Genomic DNA, 20387 nt, shown 5'->3' with positions numbered 1-20387 from the left:
GGGGTTCCTAAGGCGCTTTATGGGTTTGGGGAGTATGTTGCTGCTCCTTATGTAGCAAGTATGTAGTGCTTCATGGCCCTGAAGTAGGACGCCTACCACTGTGAGGCCCATAGAGAATAAATTACAGAAACAAGACACGTGATGAAGGGAAGCGTATTTACCACTTCCAAGATACTGAGGCCCTAACAGTAAATGCTCAAAGTATTGTAAGTGATTAATGCTAAAGCTAACGTTTTCATTTGCAATTCTGAATTTCAGATGCATAAAATAAGTATATGGAGAATGAGGGAATAAAATTAGACATTAGCCCTGTGTTGCTGTGTGCCTGGAAAAGTGGGTAAGAATGAAACACTCAAGTCAAGGGGCCCTCCTAATAAAAAAAAGATCAGAATTGCAGGTTCTGAACTCTGGCATGCAAAAGCAGTGAGAAACATAATGTATTATCTGTTTGATAAAAGTATGAAACTGGTACAGCTTGAAGATACGTATATTGGAACGAACATGCACAACTTGAAGCCACGTTAAAACCTCAAGCAGAGTCGGCTCAACTGTCACAGGTACTCCAAGTAGAACACAATGGAATGTGGTTTGACAGAAGCGAAAGGGAACAAGAGAACTTACCAAACACTATACAAAACAAGGGGTGGGTGAAGAATCCATGCGCCGGCAGAGTTTGCAGAGTTTTATCCACTTTGCGCTCTGTGAGGAGGCCGCAAATCTCTGTGAAGTGATGCGGGCAGTTGGTGCAGGTCGCAACAGCTCGCGTTGATAAATCTGCAGCTCACAACAAGGAAGCTGCCTCTCGGGTGGAATGTCTGCTTGAGCAGCTGAAAGAAGCAGTGCCCTCCGGCGTGCTGTTTGTGCTGATTTTAGACTGCAGGATAAACTCCAAGGGCCTCATTTATGAAAAGTGACGCATCGCTGCGTGAAAACAGTGATGCGTCACTTTTCACTGCGCCCTCCTTGCGACACCAATGATGCGTCATATTTACTGTATGACGCATCATTGTGCAGGGCGTTACAGATACATCAGTATTTCTGACGTATCTGTATGGAGCAAAAGTGACGCATTGCTGGAGTGTGTCTCAAAAGTGACCCAACTCCAGCAATGTATCCTTTCACATGGGGCAAGCCCCATGTGAAAGGGCATGCGTCAGTCTTACGCCTGCTGTGAGGCAGGTGTAAGAAATTGACGCATTTGTGTCCTCGAAGTGGGGCAGTGAAATCACATAGATTTTGCTGCGTCACTTCTACGACCCTTTCTTGCGTCAATACTCCCCCCTTGCATACATTATACCTGGTGCAGGTATAATGTGGCGCAGGGGTTTACAAAGTGACGCATCTACCTAGATGCGTCACTTTGTAAACATGGCACAAGAAGGCGCATTTTTTACGCCACTGGTGCATCACAAAAAGTGACACACCAGCGGCGTAAAATTGATGCATAGCCTCATAAATGAGGCCCCAAGTGCTTAAAATCTGTGTGAGCAGCGCAACCTAACATACTCCACCACTTGCGGAAAACCTTAAAAGACTTGAAGGAGTTACACCTTGAAGCCCCAGCAACTAAGAGGGAAAGGTGGAAGAAGGCTGCAGCACCAAAGATGCCAGCGATGTTTGGGTGTCACCTGTGTTACCTGTCTCTATGTTGCCCTCTATAGTTAGACAAGGCATGGTCCAACCATGTAGGTCGAGATGGTATTGTCCTTACGTTCTGGTGGTCCTGGTCCAATCCCCATTTCTCAAAACTCATCTATGCCAATGGCGCATAGTGTGCCAAATACAGAATGTTGGGAAAACCGGTGTGGTGAGCATGAGTCACTGTAGTATAAAGGGTATAGTGTGCAGAGAGGGAAACATCCTTTACGACACAACTTTTACAATGCAGTGCCTTTACAACGCGGTATTTACAACGAAAACCATTACAACGCAATGCGCTGGGGGGCGCTCTAGGATAGGGAATACGTTTAATTTACTATCCAACACCTTCCCTAGTGTCCACGGGGACTGGAGTTGGAATAGTAAATTAAACTTTTCACTATCCAGCACCCCAAAGCACTATGCGTTGTAAAGGTTTTCATTGTAAATACAGCGTTGTAAAGGCATGCGTTGTAAAAGTATGCGTTGTATCATCATACATCCGTGCAGAGAATCTTGTGACACTTATTTACTTTAATTTTGCATTTATCATTACTACAATAACACAAACACCGATCAATTCATTTTTCCATGTGATATTTTCAGTGGAGGAGGATTTTTCATCCCTTCCACATTTGTACATCCCAATGGTAGATCTGCTGACAGCCCATCTTTTATTGCATTCACCCCAATATTCTCAACCCCTGCTTATTCTGCAGCTTGATATAGACCCATAGTTACAGTCCTCTGTTTGTAACCCTCACTCCCCACAATGTTCCCCGCTTTCGTGGACTGCCTTGGTTGTGGTAGACTATTTTCTCCACTGTACAGCACCAATCAAGGTCTTTTTCCCACTCCCTCACTGTTGGTGGCCGTGATTTTACCCATGCTCTAACAATATTTTGTATGGCAACACTACATCTGCTAGCATCAGCCACATTTAGAATGTTTTGGTCAGCATATTTTTCCCAGAACACATAGTAGGTTCCATCAGGCATCCATTGGAACTGCCAGTCCTACCACCTTTGACATTGCGGCGGGCTTTTATTTCCGCATTTGTTGCTGGGACCAGACTTCAGGACCTGCTTTTGCCCAGTTGTTGTTCACGGGACCCGTCAGCGCCCTGCACTGCGAGTCCTCCCGCCGCAGCTACTTTCATCTTAGCGGCCGCCGAGCGGAGGACTCGCTATCCCTACACCACCTGCGGCGGCGCACTCTGACGCTGTCACTAGAGCCCTCAGAGGCGCATTAAAAGACCTCTCATCCCCGCGTCGCAGGACCGCCCGGGGCTAAGCCCGGGCAAAGGGCGGGCCGTCTGTGGCCGTCCGGGGCTGGCCAAGGCTAGGCAGGGCAACCCCCTTCGACCTACAATCCCATTTGCTCCACTCCGCGGCTCATATAGAAGTAACTATTGTTGTTTTTAACCTTTCCTGTTAATGCCGTATTGTCTTTATTCATATACTTTTCTCGATGCAATCACTGCAGTAACACGTTTCTTCTTAGTGTAAGGTTTTAGTCATATTTTGATTATTGTATTATCCTTTTACATAAACCTAGATCAACTACTAAAAAACATGGGGAAAAATACTCCTACCCATACCATTGGAAAGTCTAAAGCTACTGTCAACCCCCCCTTACCCACACTTACAGCAATAGACCGAATGCTGCAGCAGACAATTGGGGTGGTCGCCTCTGCTATTGAAAGCACAGAAAGACGTCTCTCTTTGCCACCTGGCCTCCCTCCCCTTTTACCTAACCCAAACTTGTCTATGTTAACCACCAACTCCCAGGAATCCTTGCTAGCCCCCTCATTTGTTGCTTTACCCAGAAGAAATAGCATAACACCAATAAATGATAGGTCTCTTAGGGATTCAACTGATGTAAATGTCCTACTGCCCTCAACTACATCATTATCTGTAACTCCCTCTTTACGTCCCAGTAATCAGAACAATGATTCTACTCCTCTAAATGAGGAGAATTTAGAAAACGAGGGACACAATACTCTAGGGAGCCCAACTTCTATCCTAAATATTAGTGACAGTCCCTGCGTAAGAACTAGAGGATAGAAGGCCAGATCCACCGAAGACACAGCCCGCACGATGAACACCATCTACTCCGGATCTCCAACCGACCCCTGCCCCCACCACATCTTCAACAAGGCCGACTCCACCATCGCACCCCAACTCCGGAACATCATCAACACCTCCTTCAACACCGCCACCTTCCCGGAGAGCTGGAAGCTAGCCGAGCTCAGCGTCCTACTGAAGAAATCTACAGCGGACCCCACCGACCTCAAAACTTCCGACCCATCTCGCTCCTCCCTTATCCTGCCAAAGTCATCGAGAAGACCGTCAACAGACAGCTTGCCGCCTTCCTCGAGACGAACGGATCCCTCGACCCCTCGCAGTCCGGTTTCCGAGCCAACCACAGCACCGAGACCGCCCTCATCGCAGCCACCGACGACATCAGAACCCTGGTTGGCAACAGGGAAACAGCGGCCCTCAGCCTCCTAGACCTCTCTGCAGCTTTCAACACTGTCTGCCACCGCACCCTAGTTCAACGCCTCAGCAGCATCGGTATCCAAGAGAAGGCACTGGAGTGGATCATCTCATTCCTAGCCGGAAGAACACAGAGAGTCCGCCTCCCCCCATTTCGATCCGAAGCCACCGAAGTCATCTGCGGCGTACCGCAAGGATCATCACTCAGCCCCACCCTCTTCAATGTCTACATGAGACCTCTTGCAGCCATCGCACGCCAACACAGCCTCAACATCATCTCCTACGCTGACGACACCCAACTGATCCTCTCCCTCACCAGAGACCCCGCCACCACCAGAACTAGCCTACACGAAGGGATGAAAGACGTCGCCAAGTGGATGAAGAACAGCCACATGAAACTGAACTCAGACAAGACGGATGTCCTCATCCTGGGACCATCGCCCTCCGCCTGGGATGACTCCTGGTGGCCCCCCGCCCTGGGCACCACTCCCAAGCCAACAGACCATGCACGCAACATGGGCTTCATCCTGGACTCCTCCCTCTCGATGACCAGACAAGTCAACGCCGTCTCCTCATCATGCTTCAACACCCTATGCATGCTCCGCAAGATCTTCCGATGGATCCCGACCGAAACCAGGAAGACGGTCACCCAGGCACTCGTCACCAGCTGACTAGACTACGGAAACACCCTCTACCCCGGAACTACAGCCAAGCTACAGAAAAGACTCCAACGCATCCAGAACGCCTCCGCCCGACTCATCCTGGACATCCCCCGACGCAGCCACATCTCCGGCCACCTGAGGGACCTGCACTGGCTTCCCGTCAGCAAGAGGATCACGTTCAGGCTCCACACCCACGCACACAAGTCTCTCCACGACCTGGGCCCCAAGTACCTCAATGACTTCCTGACCTTCTACACGTCCACCTGCCAGCTACGCTCTACAAGCCTCGCCCTCGCCGTACCACACATCCGAAGAGCCACCGCTGGAGGTAGATCCTTCTCCTACCTGGCGGCCAAGACATGGAACTCCCTCCCCATCCACCTTCGGCTGACCCAGGACCATCTCGCCTTCAGGAGACAACTCAAGACCTGGCTGTTCGAGCAATAGCGACCCCTTCCCCAAGTGCCTTGAGACCCTGCCGGGTGAGTAGTGCGCTATACAAATGTTATGATTGATTGATTGATTGATTGATCCAAGCAAAAACACTCTGCTAGAGCAAGTCAATATAGTAAAACTAATACAACTCATAAAAAGAACACTAAATCTAAAGAGAGCAAAGTCCCGGGAAATCCTAATGGGAGTAGTGTAAGTGAGGATAATGGTCAACCAATGACTGTCCCCCACTTAGTCGTTATTAGGGACGTAACAGATGACTCATTCTGGCAAAGAATGGAAACACTTTTAATGACTTTTCTGGAACGGATTACTCTAAAGGTCAAAGATATAGAATTGAGGCTAACCAACATTGAGGGTAAGTTTGATAAACAGCTGTCTCCAAGCAAGACTAAGCCCCTACCTCACCCTAGTGCTACTTGTTCTAAAACTGGCACCCCAGCTTCTGCAAAAGTGCCAGCTCCACCTAAAGTGGTAGCTCCAGTTAAAACATCAGCCCCATCCAAAATGCTAGCTAAAACTAAACATATCAATCCAAAATCTACTGATCGACCTGATCACAGTACTTCAAGAGGAGATAATATTATTCATGATAAGAGGCCCGTTGACTCACCTTCTGTAGCCTCGAATGCATATTCGCTCATACCACCTCACAAACATAGAAGATCAGAAGATCAATTTGAGGAAGGAGTAATGCCGAACCTCTTTAATTTAAATCTCCCACCAGAAGCAACACCGTATACTGTGGTCTTGGCAAATGTACCTCCACTTTCACCTAATACAGATGAAAATTGGGCAACTTTGAGAAATAAATCCCTTTACTTCTTGTCATCCAGGGTAGGACTTAAAAGCCATCTTTTCTCAGAGTTTAAAATGGTTAGACGAGCAAGATGGACAGGCACTTCAACTAAAACACTGAGGGGTGATTGTGTGGTCCTATCATTTCGATTCCCTCAATTGGTTGTGATGAAGAGAGTAGCCACAGGGATTTACGACCCACATCTTGTCAATATTCTTCCCCTTGGCTACTTTTACCCTCCTCCTCGACCAAATAGACGCATTACTCCCGTCCATTACCCGATTAGGAACTCGGAAGAGCCATGGGCTAGAAGCTATGGAATTCCTACATTCAATTATTTTGACACTCTTAGCGGTCTGGAAAACATTGACTGACTGAGGTTAACTACTATTAACCCCACTGTCCAAGGCACAGATAAAGATTCTTACTGTGAACTCTGCACGAGGGAAAAAATAGCTGTACTTGGGGAGAATACACCATTATCAGTGGCAACTATGTGTAAAGATAGGGAGCCCGGGGGGGGAGGTCTGGCGACAGAAGAGCACATGGGTTGGGGGGGACAACCAGCTATCCCTCTGTACCCAGCAGCCTTGTCTACCCCTTCGAAAGATCCACCGGTTCTCAAAATTTCATCATGGAACATAGCTGGTATCAGATCTAAAATTGATCATCCTATCTAGTGGGACTTCGTTGAATTGCAAGACCTGTTTTGTTTTCAAGAAACATGGACCCTGGAACCAGTGCACTTGAAAGGCTATAGAACATTTTGTACCCCAGCTGTTGCCGTCCCCCATGAGAGACCTAAGGGTGGTCTGAGTATTTATTTATCTAACAAACTAAAGTGTGGGAAAATCATCGAACCTGTTAAAGACATTTACTTTCAAATTTTGGTTCTTGATCTGGGTTGTGATACTCCGATTGTTGTTGTTAATATATATAATAATATTCCTGTTGACGATGTTACAAGTGTCTTTGAGGAAATTGACCAAGGTTTTTTTTAAACAGAAATTGATGGTAATCATGTAAGGAGATTTTAATTGTAATTTGTGCGAATTAACTAGCACGGGATGAAGGCCAGGGACATTTTCATTTTAAGCATCATTTTCTAGGGGATCAATTTAATTCTTTGTTAGCCAATTTTGACTTAGGGTTCGTTAATGAAATGTGCATTTCCGCTCCGATAGTAGTTCCAACATTTAATGGTAAAGGTTGTTCTACAACTATATACTTTATCACTATTTCTAATAACTGCAGGAACAGAATCCACTCCTTTAATGTTCCTGATATAGCGTTGAGTGACCACTTTCCATTATGCCTGTCTATTTTTCTACCTACTGCCCCAATATTAATCAACAATAGAGAATGTAATAGCCTAGATGCTGACTTGGCAATTGGCAAAACTAATGGATATACTTTAAAATGGGCCATGATAAACGAGGCACAGATAATTAAAACAGTGGTTGAAAAATGTTCCCTAGAAATTAATAAGTGTTTAGAGACAGATTTATCACCTGAAACTTGCCTTGCATCCTTCCTGGTAATATCGAATGAAATTAAATACTCCCTTCCTAGACAATTTAAGAATAGGAAGAAGGAGGGAGGATGGTTTGATTCTAGATGTACCAAGGCTTATGCAACTCTAAAAAGGCCCTGCATAATAATCCTAGATCAGCCGAGGAAATTCGCAGACTTAGGAAGGATGACAAAGAGGCAATTAAAGATAGGAAAAATACTATGAGGTCCGAAGCTTGGGAAGCTTTTCATACAGCCACCACAACAAATAACAGTGTGAGTTTTTGGAAAATTGTGAGAACTCCCTTTCTTAGTGAAGAGACTGGTCCGAAAATAGATATTGCTATATGCAACTCAGATTGGGTCAGACACTTCGCAAGAGTCTATGAAGGAGAAGAATATGAAGAAGGTCAAGTGGGGTCTTTGACCTCCCTTGACGACTATCCCCTTAATAGTAATTTGTCTTTTACCCTAGAGGAGGTGGAAAAGGCCCTGAGTAGAAGTAAGGGCGCAAAGGCTTCTGGGCCAAACGGGGTTCCCATAGACCTATTTAAGAGTATTCCAGCTCTGTGGGCGCCCCTTCTGGTTCAGGTGCTTAACGCCAGTTGCGTTGCTGAATTCCTGCCCATGTGGGTGGAATCTGTAATCGTCCCGATTTACAAAAAGGGAAATAGAGAGGATCCTGCCTGTTATAGGCCTATTTCCCTATTGGACTCCTTCACTAAAATTGCGTGCAGAATTATCCTAGACCGACTTTTGGAATGGGCTGAGGAAAACTCTGTCCTGTCTGATCTCCAGTATGGCTTTCGCTCCGGTCTGGGGACAGTAGAGCAGGGTTTGAATTTGCTCATGTTGGTCGGGAAATACACGAGGGCAAAACTGGGCAACTTGTTTTTGGCCTTTGTGGATCTCTCGGCCGCTTTTGATTGTGTGGTACATTCTAAACTGTGGTCTATACTGGAACATCTTGGGGTTGAATCCACCAATATTTATTTTCTTAAACGTTTTTATAGTAACGCGTTGGCTCGCGTACGTTTTGGCCTAAACGGAGAGCGCACAGACACAATACCAATCAGGAGCGGGATCAGGCAGGGTTGTGTCCTGGCCCGCTTCCTTTTTAACTTGTACATAAACGGACTGGAAGGTGTCTTGTGCAAAGATAGTTTGGATCCTCCCTTTGCAGGTGGCCGCCCAATACCCGCACTTTTGTACGCTGACGACGCTGTACTCATGTCACGTACTCAGGTAGGCCTACAGCGCGTGGTCGACAGTTTCTGCCGCTTTATGAAAGAGTTGGGCCTGAAAGTCAATACATCAAAGACTTTCACTATGTATTGTGGCAGGCAAAATAAATCCAAGAGACCAATCTTCATAGCGGGGCAAAAATTGGAATTTGCTAAACACTTTTCCTATCTTGGGATACATTTTGCCCAAAATGAGATGTGGTCTCAAGCTATTTCTGTTAATAAGCTTGAGCTTTTAAGATCTACGGTCGCTCTCAAAATCTTTTCCAGTAGGCTAGGAACTAGACCCCCTGTGGAACTGACTAAAATTTATAAAGCTAAATGTGTAGCTGGCGCTACCTATTGCAGTGGGGTCTGGGGTTTTGCTAACCCTGCGCCCATACAGGTTCCTGAAAATTCCTTTTTAAAATATATATTGGCACTTCCCAAAAGCTCATCTAATTTCAATTGTCACTCTGAACTTGGCCTTTGTTACATTACTGATCTCATTAAAATAGAGCAAGTTTTACTATGGCATAGAGTCTGGACCCAAGAAGCGACACACTTAAACAGAGATGTCCTGACTGATATTTTGAAATTGGAGGGTGCAACAAAAATCCCATGGGTGAAGTATGTTTTTAATTTCCTTAAAGATATTGGGAGAGAAGAATACTTATTGAATCCCACTGATATTTCAACAACTTCACGAAAAGATCTGAAGAAAGAGTGTTTAGCCCTTTTGGACTCCAATAGGCCTGCTGTGGAGGTCCTAAAACCCTCTATCCAGCAGCATCAATTGGTTTTAGCAACTTTTAAGATTCAGCCCTATTTAATCCATGTAACAAATAATTATGAGCGTTTTCTGCTTACACGTTTCAGATTTAATATCTTCCACAGACTGGTTAGCTTTCCTACAATTAATAACTGGACGCACGATCTACCTTTCTGCCCTTGCGATAATATCTCCCCCCAGAGTACCATTCATGTATTTCTTTCTTTTAAATTATATGATGAAATGAGGAAAACTGTTTTATTGCCTTTATTAAGAGAACTAGGACTTCGTCATTGTCGTGTGGCGATGATCAGTATTCAAGCCCTAGACAATCATGTATCTGTAGCAACAACAACTTTGTCTTTAAAAAATGCAATGATTATTAGGAAACGTAGGGACATTTAACTTGCACTTTATAAATGAAATTGTTTTCGCCCTTTGTATTCATTTTTATGAATATAAATGAACTTGTGTATTTTTATATAAACATGATATTTTATCTGTACTTGTATGATTGCACCGAAACAATCGAATAAAGATATTTTTTAATTTGAATTGACATTGCTGCTATATTTGTGCTCCAGAATCTATGCAGCCCGGGGCAGCCCCATATTTTATGGAAGAAGGTGCCCTCCTCCCCAAAGCCCCTCGTGCATTTGTTTGAGTCGCATTTGCCTATTTTATTGAGTCTTGAGTCTTGCTCTGGTTATGTAGGATCTATGTATAATTCTGATTTGAATCAGTCTAAAACATACCCTTATTGCTACCTCTCTGGGGCTTTGGGTAACTTCCAACCAGTCATCCTTTTCTAGGATCCCACATCTGATTCCCACTTCTCCCTGAGGACTAGTAAAAGGACTGGGGTGATATTCATAATTTTTTTATAGATAAGGGAGGTTGCCTTATCTGGTATTGGGCCTACCAATATTTTATATTTGAGCATGGCTTCTTCTGGTAATTGTTCTCCCGGCTCAGGTGTGTCTTTAGAACATGTTTCAGTTGTATGTACCGGAACGTTTGCGAGTCTGACATTTGATATTATAATTGCATTTCCTCAAAGTCTATCATTTTTTGTATTTTCCAAATTTCTCCAGATATTGAATGCCCAGGAGTGCCCATGTTTTGCTATTTTCTACAAGACAAAATTAAATGTGTTCCCCAGGTGTTGTGTTTAATCACTAGGTAAACGCATGTGTAGTAACCTTGAACGAGACTGGGAGTAGCCTAGTTTGGAAGATCAATCAGTATCGGTAAGAGCAAGTTGTAAACAGTGATAACAGCGCAGATCCTGTGGGAAGGAACTGAATGTGGTGTGAGCCAAGTTTTATTATATAAAAAGTGGGGATGCGTTTGCAAAAGTAAAGTTCACCAACAGAGTTGTGCTGAGCGGCCATCAGCCCAAACCTGCCGCTCCACTCAGTTGTGCCATTCACACGGAGGGTGTCGGAGAGTTTGAAGTGGGGCTCCCAGCTCTGTGGGAAGTTATGTTCCAGGAGGGGGTGCTCTATCCAGACTTGTTAGTTTCTTATAAGTGTGCCTTTAATTAGCTGCATTGCAATTGATTTAAGAGTGTTTCATCATCACTGTGCTAGCACAGCACTGTACATATAGACATATATATTGGATGTGACTATTCTACATTTGTTAGCTGGATGGCTGAATGTTTGTGTATGTTTCACCATCATTGCACCAGCATTGTACTGTCTACTATTGTTAGATGGATGGCTGAAAGGTTGTGTATGTTTCACCATCATTGCACCATTGTACTGTCAACTATTCTGAGCTGAAAGGTTGTGTATGCTTCACCATCATTGCATCAGCATTCAATCAATCAATCAGTGACACTTATAAAGCGCGCTACATACCCGTGGGGTCTCAAGGCGCTGGGGGGGGGGGAGCCGCTACTGCTCGAACAGCCAGGTCTTCAGCTTCTTCCTGAAGGAGAGGTGGTCTTGGGTCAGGCGCAGGTCGGTCGGGAGGGAGTTCCAGGTCTTGGCGGCCAGGTGGGAGAAGGACCTTCCTCCTGTAGTCGCTCTTCGGATGCGGGGGACGGCGGCGAGGGCGTGGTTGGCTGATCGGAGGTGGCGTTTGGGAGCGTAGAAGTTGACTCGGCTGTTGAGGTAGCTCGGGCCTTGGTCGTGTAGGGCTTTGTGTGCGTGGGTGAGGAGGCGGAAGGTGATTCTTTTGTTGACGGGGAGCCAGTGAAGGTCTCGCAGATGTCCGGAGATGTGGCTGGTTCGTGGGATGTCGAGGATGAGTCTGGCTGAGGCGTTCTGGATCCGCTGGAGTCTCTTCTGGAGCTTGGCGGTGGTCCCGGCGTAGAGGGCGTTGCCGTAGTCCAGTCGGCTGGTGACGAGGGCCTGGGTGACGGTCTTCCTGGTCTCGGTGGGGATCCACCAGAAGATCTTCCGTAGCATGCGTAGGATGTTGAAGCATGCCGAGGAGACGTTGTTGACTTGCCTGGTCATGGAGAGGGAGGAGTCCAGGATGAAGCCCAGGTTGCGTGCATGGTCTGTCGGTTTGGGTGCGGTGCCCAGGGCGGGAGGCCACCAGGAGTCGTCCCAGGCGGAGGGAGAGGAGCCCAGGATGAGGACCTCCGTCTTGTCCGAGTTCAGTTTCAGGCGGCTGGTCGTCATCCACTCGGCTACCTCTTTCATCCCTTCGTGCAGGTTGGCTCTGGCGGCGGCGGGGTCGTTGGTCAGGGAGAGGATCAGCTGGGTGTCGTCGGCGTAGGAGATTATGCTGAGGTTGTGTTTGCGTACGATGGCCGCGAGGGGGCTCATGTAGACGTTGAAGAGGGTGGGGCTCAGAGATGATCCTTGGGGGACGCCGCAGATGACTTCGGTGGCCTCTGACTTGTACGGTGGTAGGCGGACTCTCTGTGTTCTCCCGTCGAGGAAGGAGGTGATCCACTCCAGCGCCTTGTCCTGGATTCCGACGTTGCTGAGGCGCCGTACTAGGGTGCGGTGGCAGACCGTGTCGAATGCCGCGGAGAGGTCTAGGAGGATGAGGGCCGCTGTTTCTCCATTGTCCATCAGGGCTCGGATGTCGTCGGTGGCGGCGATGAGGGCGGTCTCGGTGCTGTGGTTGGCTCGGAAGCCGGACTGTGAGGGGTCGAGGGATCCGTTCGTCTCGAGGAAAGCGGCCATCTGCTTGTTGACGGTCTTCTCGATGACTTTGGCTGGAAACGGGAGGAGCGAGATGGGGCGGTAATTCTTGAGGTCGGTGGGGTCCGCTGTTGGTTTCTTGAGTAGGGCGCTGAGTTCGGCGTGTTTCCAGCTCTCGGGGAAGATGGTGGTGTCGAGGGATGTGTTGATGATGTCTCGCAGGTGGGGTGCGATGACAGCGTCGGCTTTGTTGAAGACGTGGTGAGGGCAGGGGTCGGTCGGTGATCCGGAGTGGATGGAGTTCATCGTGCGGATGGTGTCTTCGGTGCTGATCGGGGTCCAGGCGTGGAGGGTGGTGGTGGGGGGTGGTTGTTCGGTCATGGTGTGCGTTGGTTGGTTGTTGAAGCTGTTGTGTATGTCCGCGATCTTGTTGTGGAAGTATGAAGCCAGGGAGTTGCAGAGGTCTTGCGATGGGGTGATGTCGTTGTTTCCTGCGCTGGGGTTGGAAAGCTCTTTGACGATGTTGAAGAGTTCCTTGCAGTTGTGTGCGTTGTTGTCCAACCGGTCCTTGAATGCTGTTTTCTTGGCGGCGCGGATCAGCTGGTGGTGTTTCCGGGTGGCAAGTTTGAAGGAGGTCCTGTTGTCCGGTGTCGGTTCCCTTCTCCAGACTTTCTCGAGGGCTCGGCAGTTCTTCTTGGAGCTCTTGAGTTCGTCGGTGAACCATGGGGCTTTCTTGCTGCCGGGTCTGCTGGGCGGGGTCCTCAGTGGGGCGAGTTCGTCCGCGCAGTTGCTGATCCACTTCGTGAGGTTGTCGGCGGCCTGGCTGGGGTTCGCTGAGCTGGCAGGAGGGTGCTGGCTCAGGGAGGTGGCGAGCTGGTCTGCTGTGATCTTGTTCCAGCTTCTGCGGGCGGTCTGTTGCTGGTGGTGGTGGGTCGTTGTTTTCTTGAAGGTGAAGTGGACGCAGCTGTGGTCCGTCCATTGAAGCTCTGTGGTGTGGCTGAAGTTGATGTCCTTGCTGGATGAGAAGACAGCGTCGAGTGTGTGTCCGGCGAGGTGGGTGGGGGTGGACACCAGTTGCTTGAGTCCCAGGTTGGTGAGGTTGTCGAGCAGGGTGCTGGTGTTGCGGTCGTTGTTGTTCTCCAGATGGAAGTTGAGGTCTCCCAGGAGGATGTAGTCAGCGGAGGGGAGGGCATGTGGGCTGACGAAGTCGGCGATGTCCTCGCTGAATTGTGTGCGTGGTCCAGGGGGTCGGTAGATCAGGGTGCCTCTGAGGGTGGTGTTCGGGTTGGTGTGGATCTGGAAATGCAGGTGTTCGGCGGTGGTCAGGGAGTTGTCGGTGCTGGTCGTGAGACGGATGGTGCTCCTGTGGATGATGGCGATGCCTCCTCCCATCTGGTTGGCGTTTCGGTCCCTCCGGACGATCTTGTAGCCCTCTGGGATGGCGATGGCGATGTCGGGAGCTGAAGAGGCGTTCATCCAGGTCTCCGTGAGGAAGGCAACGTCTGGAGCTGTGGTGTCGAGGAGGTTCCAGAGTTCGATGGCATGTCTGTGGATGGAGCGGGTGTTGAGCAGGATGCACTTGAGGTGGGTACTGCTGGTGTTCGGCTTGGTGGGTGCTGGTGCGAGGCAGGTCCGGATGCAGGTGAACTTGCAGGCGTGGCAGCTGAAGGGTCCGTGGGTACGTCGTGGAGAGGCTTGATGGCATTCTGGGAGTCGGCCGGTGTTGAGAGCGGTGAGGGTGGCGGCGGAGTACGTCAGGCGGGTCGGTCGGGGTCTTCGTGGGCCAGGGGTCCTGGCGCTGGTCGCGATCCGGTCGCGGACGGGCGTAGACGGGCTTACCTTTGGCGCGCCTTCGGCGCACAATCGGCGCGCCCGCTGCGCGTGACCGCTGCGCGTCCGCACGGTCGCCATTTAAGGCGAAGTGCGCGGGTGGGCGGAGCAGCTGGGAGGCGGGAGCGGGGAGGGAACAGAAGAGAAAAAGGGGCGGGGCCAATGGCGGTGGCGGGAAGCGAGAGCGGAGGGCGGCGAGGTAGGCGGCCAATCAGGAAGGAAACTGGACACGGCACAGGGGATACAAAGAAATTAACAGGCACAAATTTAGGGCAAAACAAATAAAAACGGCAAAATACGCGAGCAGACGGCAGAAACAGACAAGCACAAATTTAGGGCAAAACAAATAAAAACGGCAAAATACGCGAGCAGACGGCAGAAACAGACAAGCACAAATTACGGGCAAAACGAGGAAAAACAGCAAAATACGCGAGCAGACGGCAGAAACAGACAAGCACAAATTTAGGGCAAAACAAGGAAAAACAGCAAAATACGCGAGCAGACGGCAGAAACAGACAAGCACAAATTTAGGGCAAAACAACTGGGAAACCAGAGGGGAGCGACCACGGCGTCAGCGAGGCCGGCGGCGAGGCAGAAGGCAGGCAGAGGGGGAACACACGCAGCAGCTGGTGGCCGTGCGGCGCGGGGGTGTCCCATAAGCATTGTACTGTCTACTATTGTTAGATGGAAGGCTGAAAGGTTGTGTATGTTTCACCATCATTGCACCAGCATTGTACTGTCAACTATTGTGATCTGAAAGGTTGTGTATGTTTCACCATCATTGCACCAGCATTGTACTGTCTACTGTTGTTAGATGGAAGGCAGAAAGGTTGTGTGTGCTTCACCATCATTGCACCAGCATTGTACTATCGACTATTCTGAGCTGAAAGGTTGTGTATGTTTCGCCATCATTGCACCCGTATTTGACTATCAACTATTCTGAGCTGAAAGGTTGCGTATGTTTCACAATCATTGCACCAGCATTGTACTATTGACTATTCTGAGCTGAAAGGTTGTGTATTCTTCACGATCATTGCACTAGCATTGTACTGTCAACTATTCTGAGCTGAAAGGTTGTGTATGCTTCACCATCATTGCACCAGCATTGTACTGTCTACTATTGTTAGATGGAAGGCTGAAAGGTTGTGTATGTTTCACCATCATTGAAAAGCATTGTACTGTCAACTATTGTGAGCTGAAAGGTTATGTATGTTTCACCATCATTGCACCAGCATTGTACTGTCTACTGTTGTTAGATGGAAGGCAGAAAGGTTGTGTGTGTTTCACCATCATTGCACCAGCATTGTACTATCGACTATTCTGAGCTGAAAGGTTGTGTATGTTTCACCATCATTGCACCAGCATTGTACTTTCCACTATTGTTAGTTGAAAGGTTGTGTATATTTCACCATCATTACACCAGCATCATACTGTCTATTCTTGTTGGTTGACTGGTTATCAGAAGCAGGCAAACGTTATAATAAATGTTAAGAGGGTGAATAATACAAAGACTTTCATCATCTTGCTAAGACAATTCATATATGAAGGCATATGCAATATTATACACAATATTATAGCAATTTACTGTACTTCTACAGGGCAAATATAAACCTAAGCATCTCAGGTGTAAATGTAAGTTCTGCCAGGAAACCCCTTTGTGGATGATCTAACGCTGTTACCTGGTTAGTAAGAGTGTAAGAGCCCTTCTTAGACACAAACTGGGCACCCCTCACGGAGGGTTCATGGAGAGAATATCGATGTAAAAAATATAGAATGCAAAAATATTGATGAAAAAATATAGAATGAAAAACTATCGACTCCCTATACCTAAACAGGTAAGTACAAAAATATCAGGAAAAAATATTGATGTAAAAAATATAGTTGCACAAAAAAACGATTTCATATATTCATTCACTGAAAAAAAATAGGTTTCAGGGACGTTATATTTAGAAATTAGCATTTAAGAAACCTTAGAAATTCACTGAAAAAAACCATAGGTTTCAGGGACGTTATAGTTAGTTGGACATTTCACTCCTACAAACCAGAGAAATTTGACCGTTATAGTTAGTAGAGTTAGCTGTAACTTGCGCCCCCGCAATGCATTGATAATGACGTCACATATTACATCGCTCATAACATGGTCAGTGGCATCACTGGTGACATCACTGATGACATGTCAAATGACATCACTGATGACATCATCCATCCGATAATTTTGATGCACCTCCTCACACCCTAATATAAGCTTTGAAACACCCACTCTAAAATACAGACTACCATTTTTGAAATCATAGACAAACCAAAAGGACTTGCTACGTACCCACTGACTGACACAGGAGAACCTGCTCTCTCTTCAACGAAGCAAAGCAGGATTGCTTTTGAGCAAGGGGAGCTGCATGTCAGCAGATCTCCTTGCTCAAAAGCAATGCCCGCTCCCGCAAGAGGCCGCAGGACCGTGGGGACATTGGGGCTCCCCCAAAAGTCCCCAATGGTAAGGACAGGCCCCAGGGGATAGGGTCCCTGGTGAGAAAATGAAAGAATTGGAGCGGGTTCCTTTTTTTGTTTCGAGTTTGGACTCACGACTCCAACACGGCTCTCAGCCCCCCATGTAATTGCCCCACCTAAATAAATAATTAAGTAGTATATAATGTAGAAGGTAGTATTTCTAAAGTTCTTTTAAAAAGGTACTGTGATTGAAGTTAAGGACAAGATTACAATTGATAGAGTTATTAAAAATATATAACATTTAAAAATAAGAGTTACATTTGAAAAGTGTGTTGTGTTGTAGTGCATTGAGTTTGTGCTTTTGTTTTGTGAATTTGCGCTGGGTGCGAATCCCCCCCTCAAAAAAAAAAGAATTGCATGTGTAAAAAAAAAAATGTGTTAAGTTATAGGGTGGCTCTAAAAAGAGCCCTTGTTTTTATTGTGAGTGTGTTGTACATGCAAGTGCAGATGCAGAGCATTAGATTGTTGAGAAAGACTCTGTTTCCCTGATCTGTGATGTGTACTCCATCACTCCTATAGATGCCATCCATATCAAAACGTAGATTGTTGTTATATATGGAGCCCATCATATGGTCTCTGAGGTAAGCAGAAACAGCTTTATTGACATTCTTTGTAGCTTTTTCAATCTGTGCACAGGATTGATTGGACCAGATCCCTTTCTGTCTTTGGCATATGTTAGAGTATACAAAGACAGTTTAGGGAAAAAGCAACATCAATTCTGCAAAGGTTTCCTTCATAAGCATTTCCAGACCTACCCCAGTCAATATGCCTAGGTCATTGCCACCACAGTGCACATTCATGAGGTCAGGGGGTTGGTGTTGCAACAAGGTTTTAACCAAAGGCATCCATTTTTACCACTTTAATCAACTCTGTGCAATCCATTTAATATCCTCATTTTGCACAGATAGGTCTTTGTCAATACTTCTGCGTTAAGCATACCTTTTGCACCAGAAAACATAGCTGTGCCGAACAATCCATACTGTAAGCGCCTTGAAAGGATGTCTGGAAGCAATGAAAAGGTGTCTGTAGCTGAGGTAGTAAGTTGGTAAAATGAGAGGTATGTAAAATGGTGGACAAGATGCTGTTTTTTAAAAAGTAGAGAACTGTTAATGTTAATGTTAAAAATGATTTATAAAGCGCACATACACCGGATGGTTTCATGGCGCAGAATTGATTGGCTGTTCAAGAACAGTGGGGCATATTATCGAGGACCGGTGTTAAAATTATCACCGTTTTATCAGCCGGAAACTGCCGATAAAACGGCAATAATGGGCTTGATAATATGCTCTTGTTAATTCCTATAGAAGCCCGTGTTCTTGTGTGAACATGGGCTTCTATGGGAATTAACAAGGGCGTATTTTCAAGCCCATTATCGCAGTTTTATCGACAGTTTCCTGCCGATAAAATGGCGATAATTTTAACACCGGTCCTTGATAATATGCCCCATTGTGTATTCAAAACTAGGGTGCATGTTATTCTCTTTATAAAGCATGTTTCGTATTGGTTAGTAAAAAATGTTTGAAAGGTGCAGTAGAAAGGATAACGTCATATTTTGCAAAGTCAACCACACCTGCTGTTTGCATTTGCAACATTGTGTGATGAACTTTAAAATATGGTGAACTTGTGACCTGTCAGTTTAGTTGAATGTTCCATGAACTGTTACCATGGAAACTGGAACTAAGCAGAAAGGGGTAGGATTGAAACTTCACTGTGGACTTAAAATGTGAAATTGTAATTTGTATATATCTGAAATGTTGTTAAAGTAGGATTTCCCTAGTCCATAGTTTATTTAGAAGTGGTGTGTTCTTGAAAGAGAGTGGTATTTTTATTTGTAATATATTTTTGAACTCCTGTATGAATTTACGGCTCCATCGCAGAGGTGCACAGTGGAGTTGTGCCTTTAAAAAAATCTAGAAGCAGTTTGAGCACTTTTAGAAGTCAGTTGGTAAGGGTTAATATGTGTAACCATTAGAAATATGTTTTACAATTTGACATAATCTAGGAAGCAGTGTGATTTGTTCCATGTATTTGTTTGGAGAAAGAAGGGTAAAGTTTGCCATTACTGGGTTTACCTTGCTGAGACTAGTGCCTTATAAGTATTGTGTGCAAAAGAAAATCTTTTAAGAGTTTGTAATATTTTAAATTCTACAAATCAATTTTGGAAGGCTAGTTTTAAATTTGTGAGGATGTATTATTTATTAGGTATATTTTAAACATTTTAAAATTATTCAAAATCTGCGGTGTTTGAAATATATTATTAAATGTAGAGATGTATATAGTAATTTGTTTGTATTGTACTTAAATGTTGTTTGGAAAAGACTCTGTATAGTAATATGTGTATTTTGGAAGATGGATTAGTGATTATGTAAGTTTGTTTTAGTATGTGGATATGTACATTTGTAGTATACCGTATCATTTTAGCTGTTGGTTTACATTTGGAGGTGGAGTCTGTCAGGTTTTAAGGTGTGGGGGCCGCTACGGTTGAGATCCACGCCTCCACGTAGCACCTGAGCATCATGTTCCCTCGCTCCTCCCCCCCACGAGGATGATGGCGGCAGCTGGCTGGCATTAGTACTGCTCCTGTTTTTGTGCTGGTGTTTGCTGAGCGGACTCTGTCTTTGGATGCTAGCATGCTAACAAATGGATAAACCGGCTGGCGTAACTGCACAGGATAAGCATTACCGCATTTTATATTATAACTGCTTGGAGAGACAGACTACCTGCAATTTATAGTCTGCTTCAGGAGGATGCTGCTCTTTCGCTCCTGGTATCCGGAGCTGGTCTCCCCCTGCCGCTGCAAGCCTTCTGCCATCTGGTGCGGCCGCTGTGTAGAGAGGACTACCTGTCCCAGCATTCTAAGCGGCAGGAGCCTGTCGAAAGCTCTGTTCCTCGGAGGACTCTGTGGAATTGCGGGCACTCGAGGGGAAGGGTAAAAATTGTACAACAAGCCCTGCTTCGCCCTTCTGAGCGCATTGTTGATTTATCTACGGAGAATTCGTAGATGAGAGACTATTGATGACTGGCAGCCTGATGCAGTTAAGTCCGGTCATGGTTTTTTTCTTTGTGTAAATAAGCCTACCTGAACTTTACCTGAAAGCTTGCTGCTTTTCCTTATTTCTTGTGTCCAGAGCCGGTCTCATCCCTGCCGCCGCAAGCCTCTTGTCAACTGGCCCGGCCGCCGAGTGGGGGACAACGGGACCGTACGCGCTTAGCATCAACGGGATGCCCTGTGTACTCTTGGGGGCTCTGTGAAAGTTGAGGCAGCACTTAAGCATCTGTCACAGCATTCAGGATTCCAAGATTCGTCGATTCATCGATTCGAGACTGCTGACAGCAGATTTGAGGCCTTTTTCTTTTCTGATCTTTTGCCCTTCGCTCCCAAAACGTT

General features: G+C 46.5%; 1 protein-coding gene across 1 annotated transcript in view; it reads right to left on the bottom strand.

The window, feature by feature from the left end:
• LOC147725233 (extracellular calcium-sensing receptor-like) overlaps nt 1-20139 on the bottom strand; it is a 32422-nt gene extending 12283 nt beyond the window's left edge. Inside the window, exon 1 of the mRNA XM_086918220.1 lies at nt 20090-20139. Coding sequence (XP_086774346.1) covers nt 20090-20139 — 50 coding nt within the window. The remainder of the gene's footprint in view (nt 1-20089) is intronic.
• Nucleotides 20140-20387: the final 248 nt, after the last annotated feature.

The sequence above is a fragment of the Lissotriton vulgaris genome, chromosome 4_1 (genome assembly GCF_964263255.1).
Source record: "Lissotriton vulgaris chromosome 4_1, aLisVul1.2, whole genome shotgun sequence".
NCBI classification, from domain to species: Eukaryota; Metazoa; Chordata; class Amphibia; order Caudata; family Salamandridae; genus Lissotriton; species Lissotriton vulgaris.
Note: the sequence above shows the minus strand (reverse complement) of the source record. Positions and strands in the feature narration are given on the sequence as shown.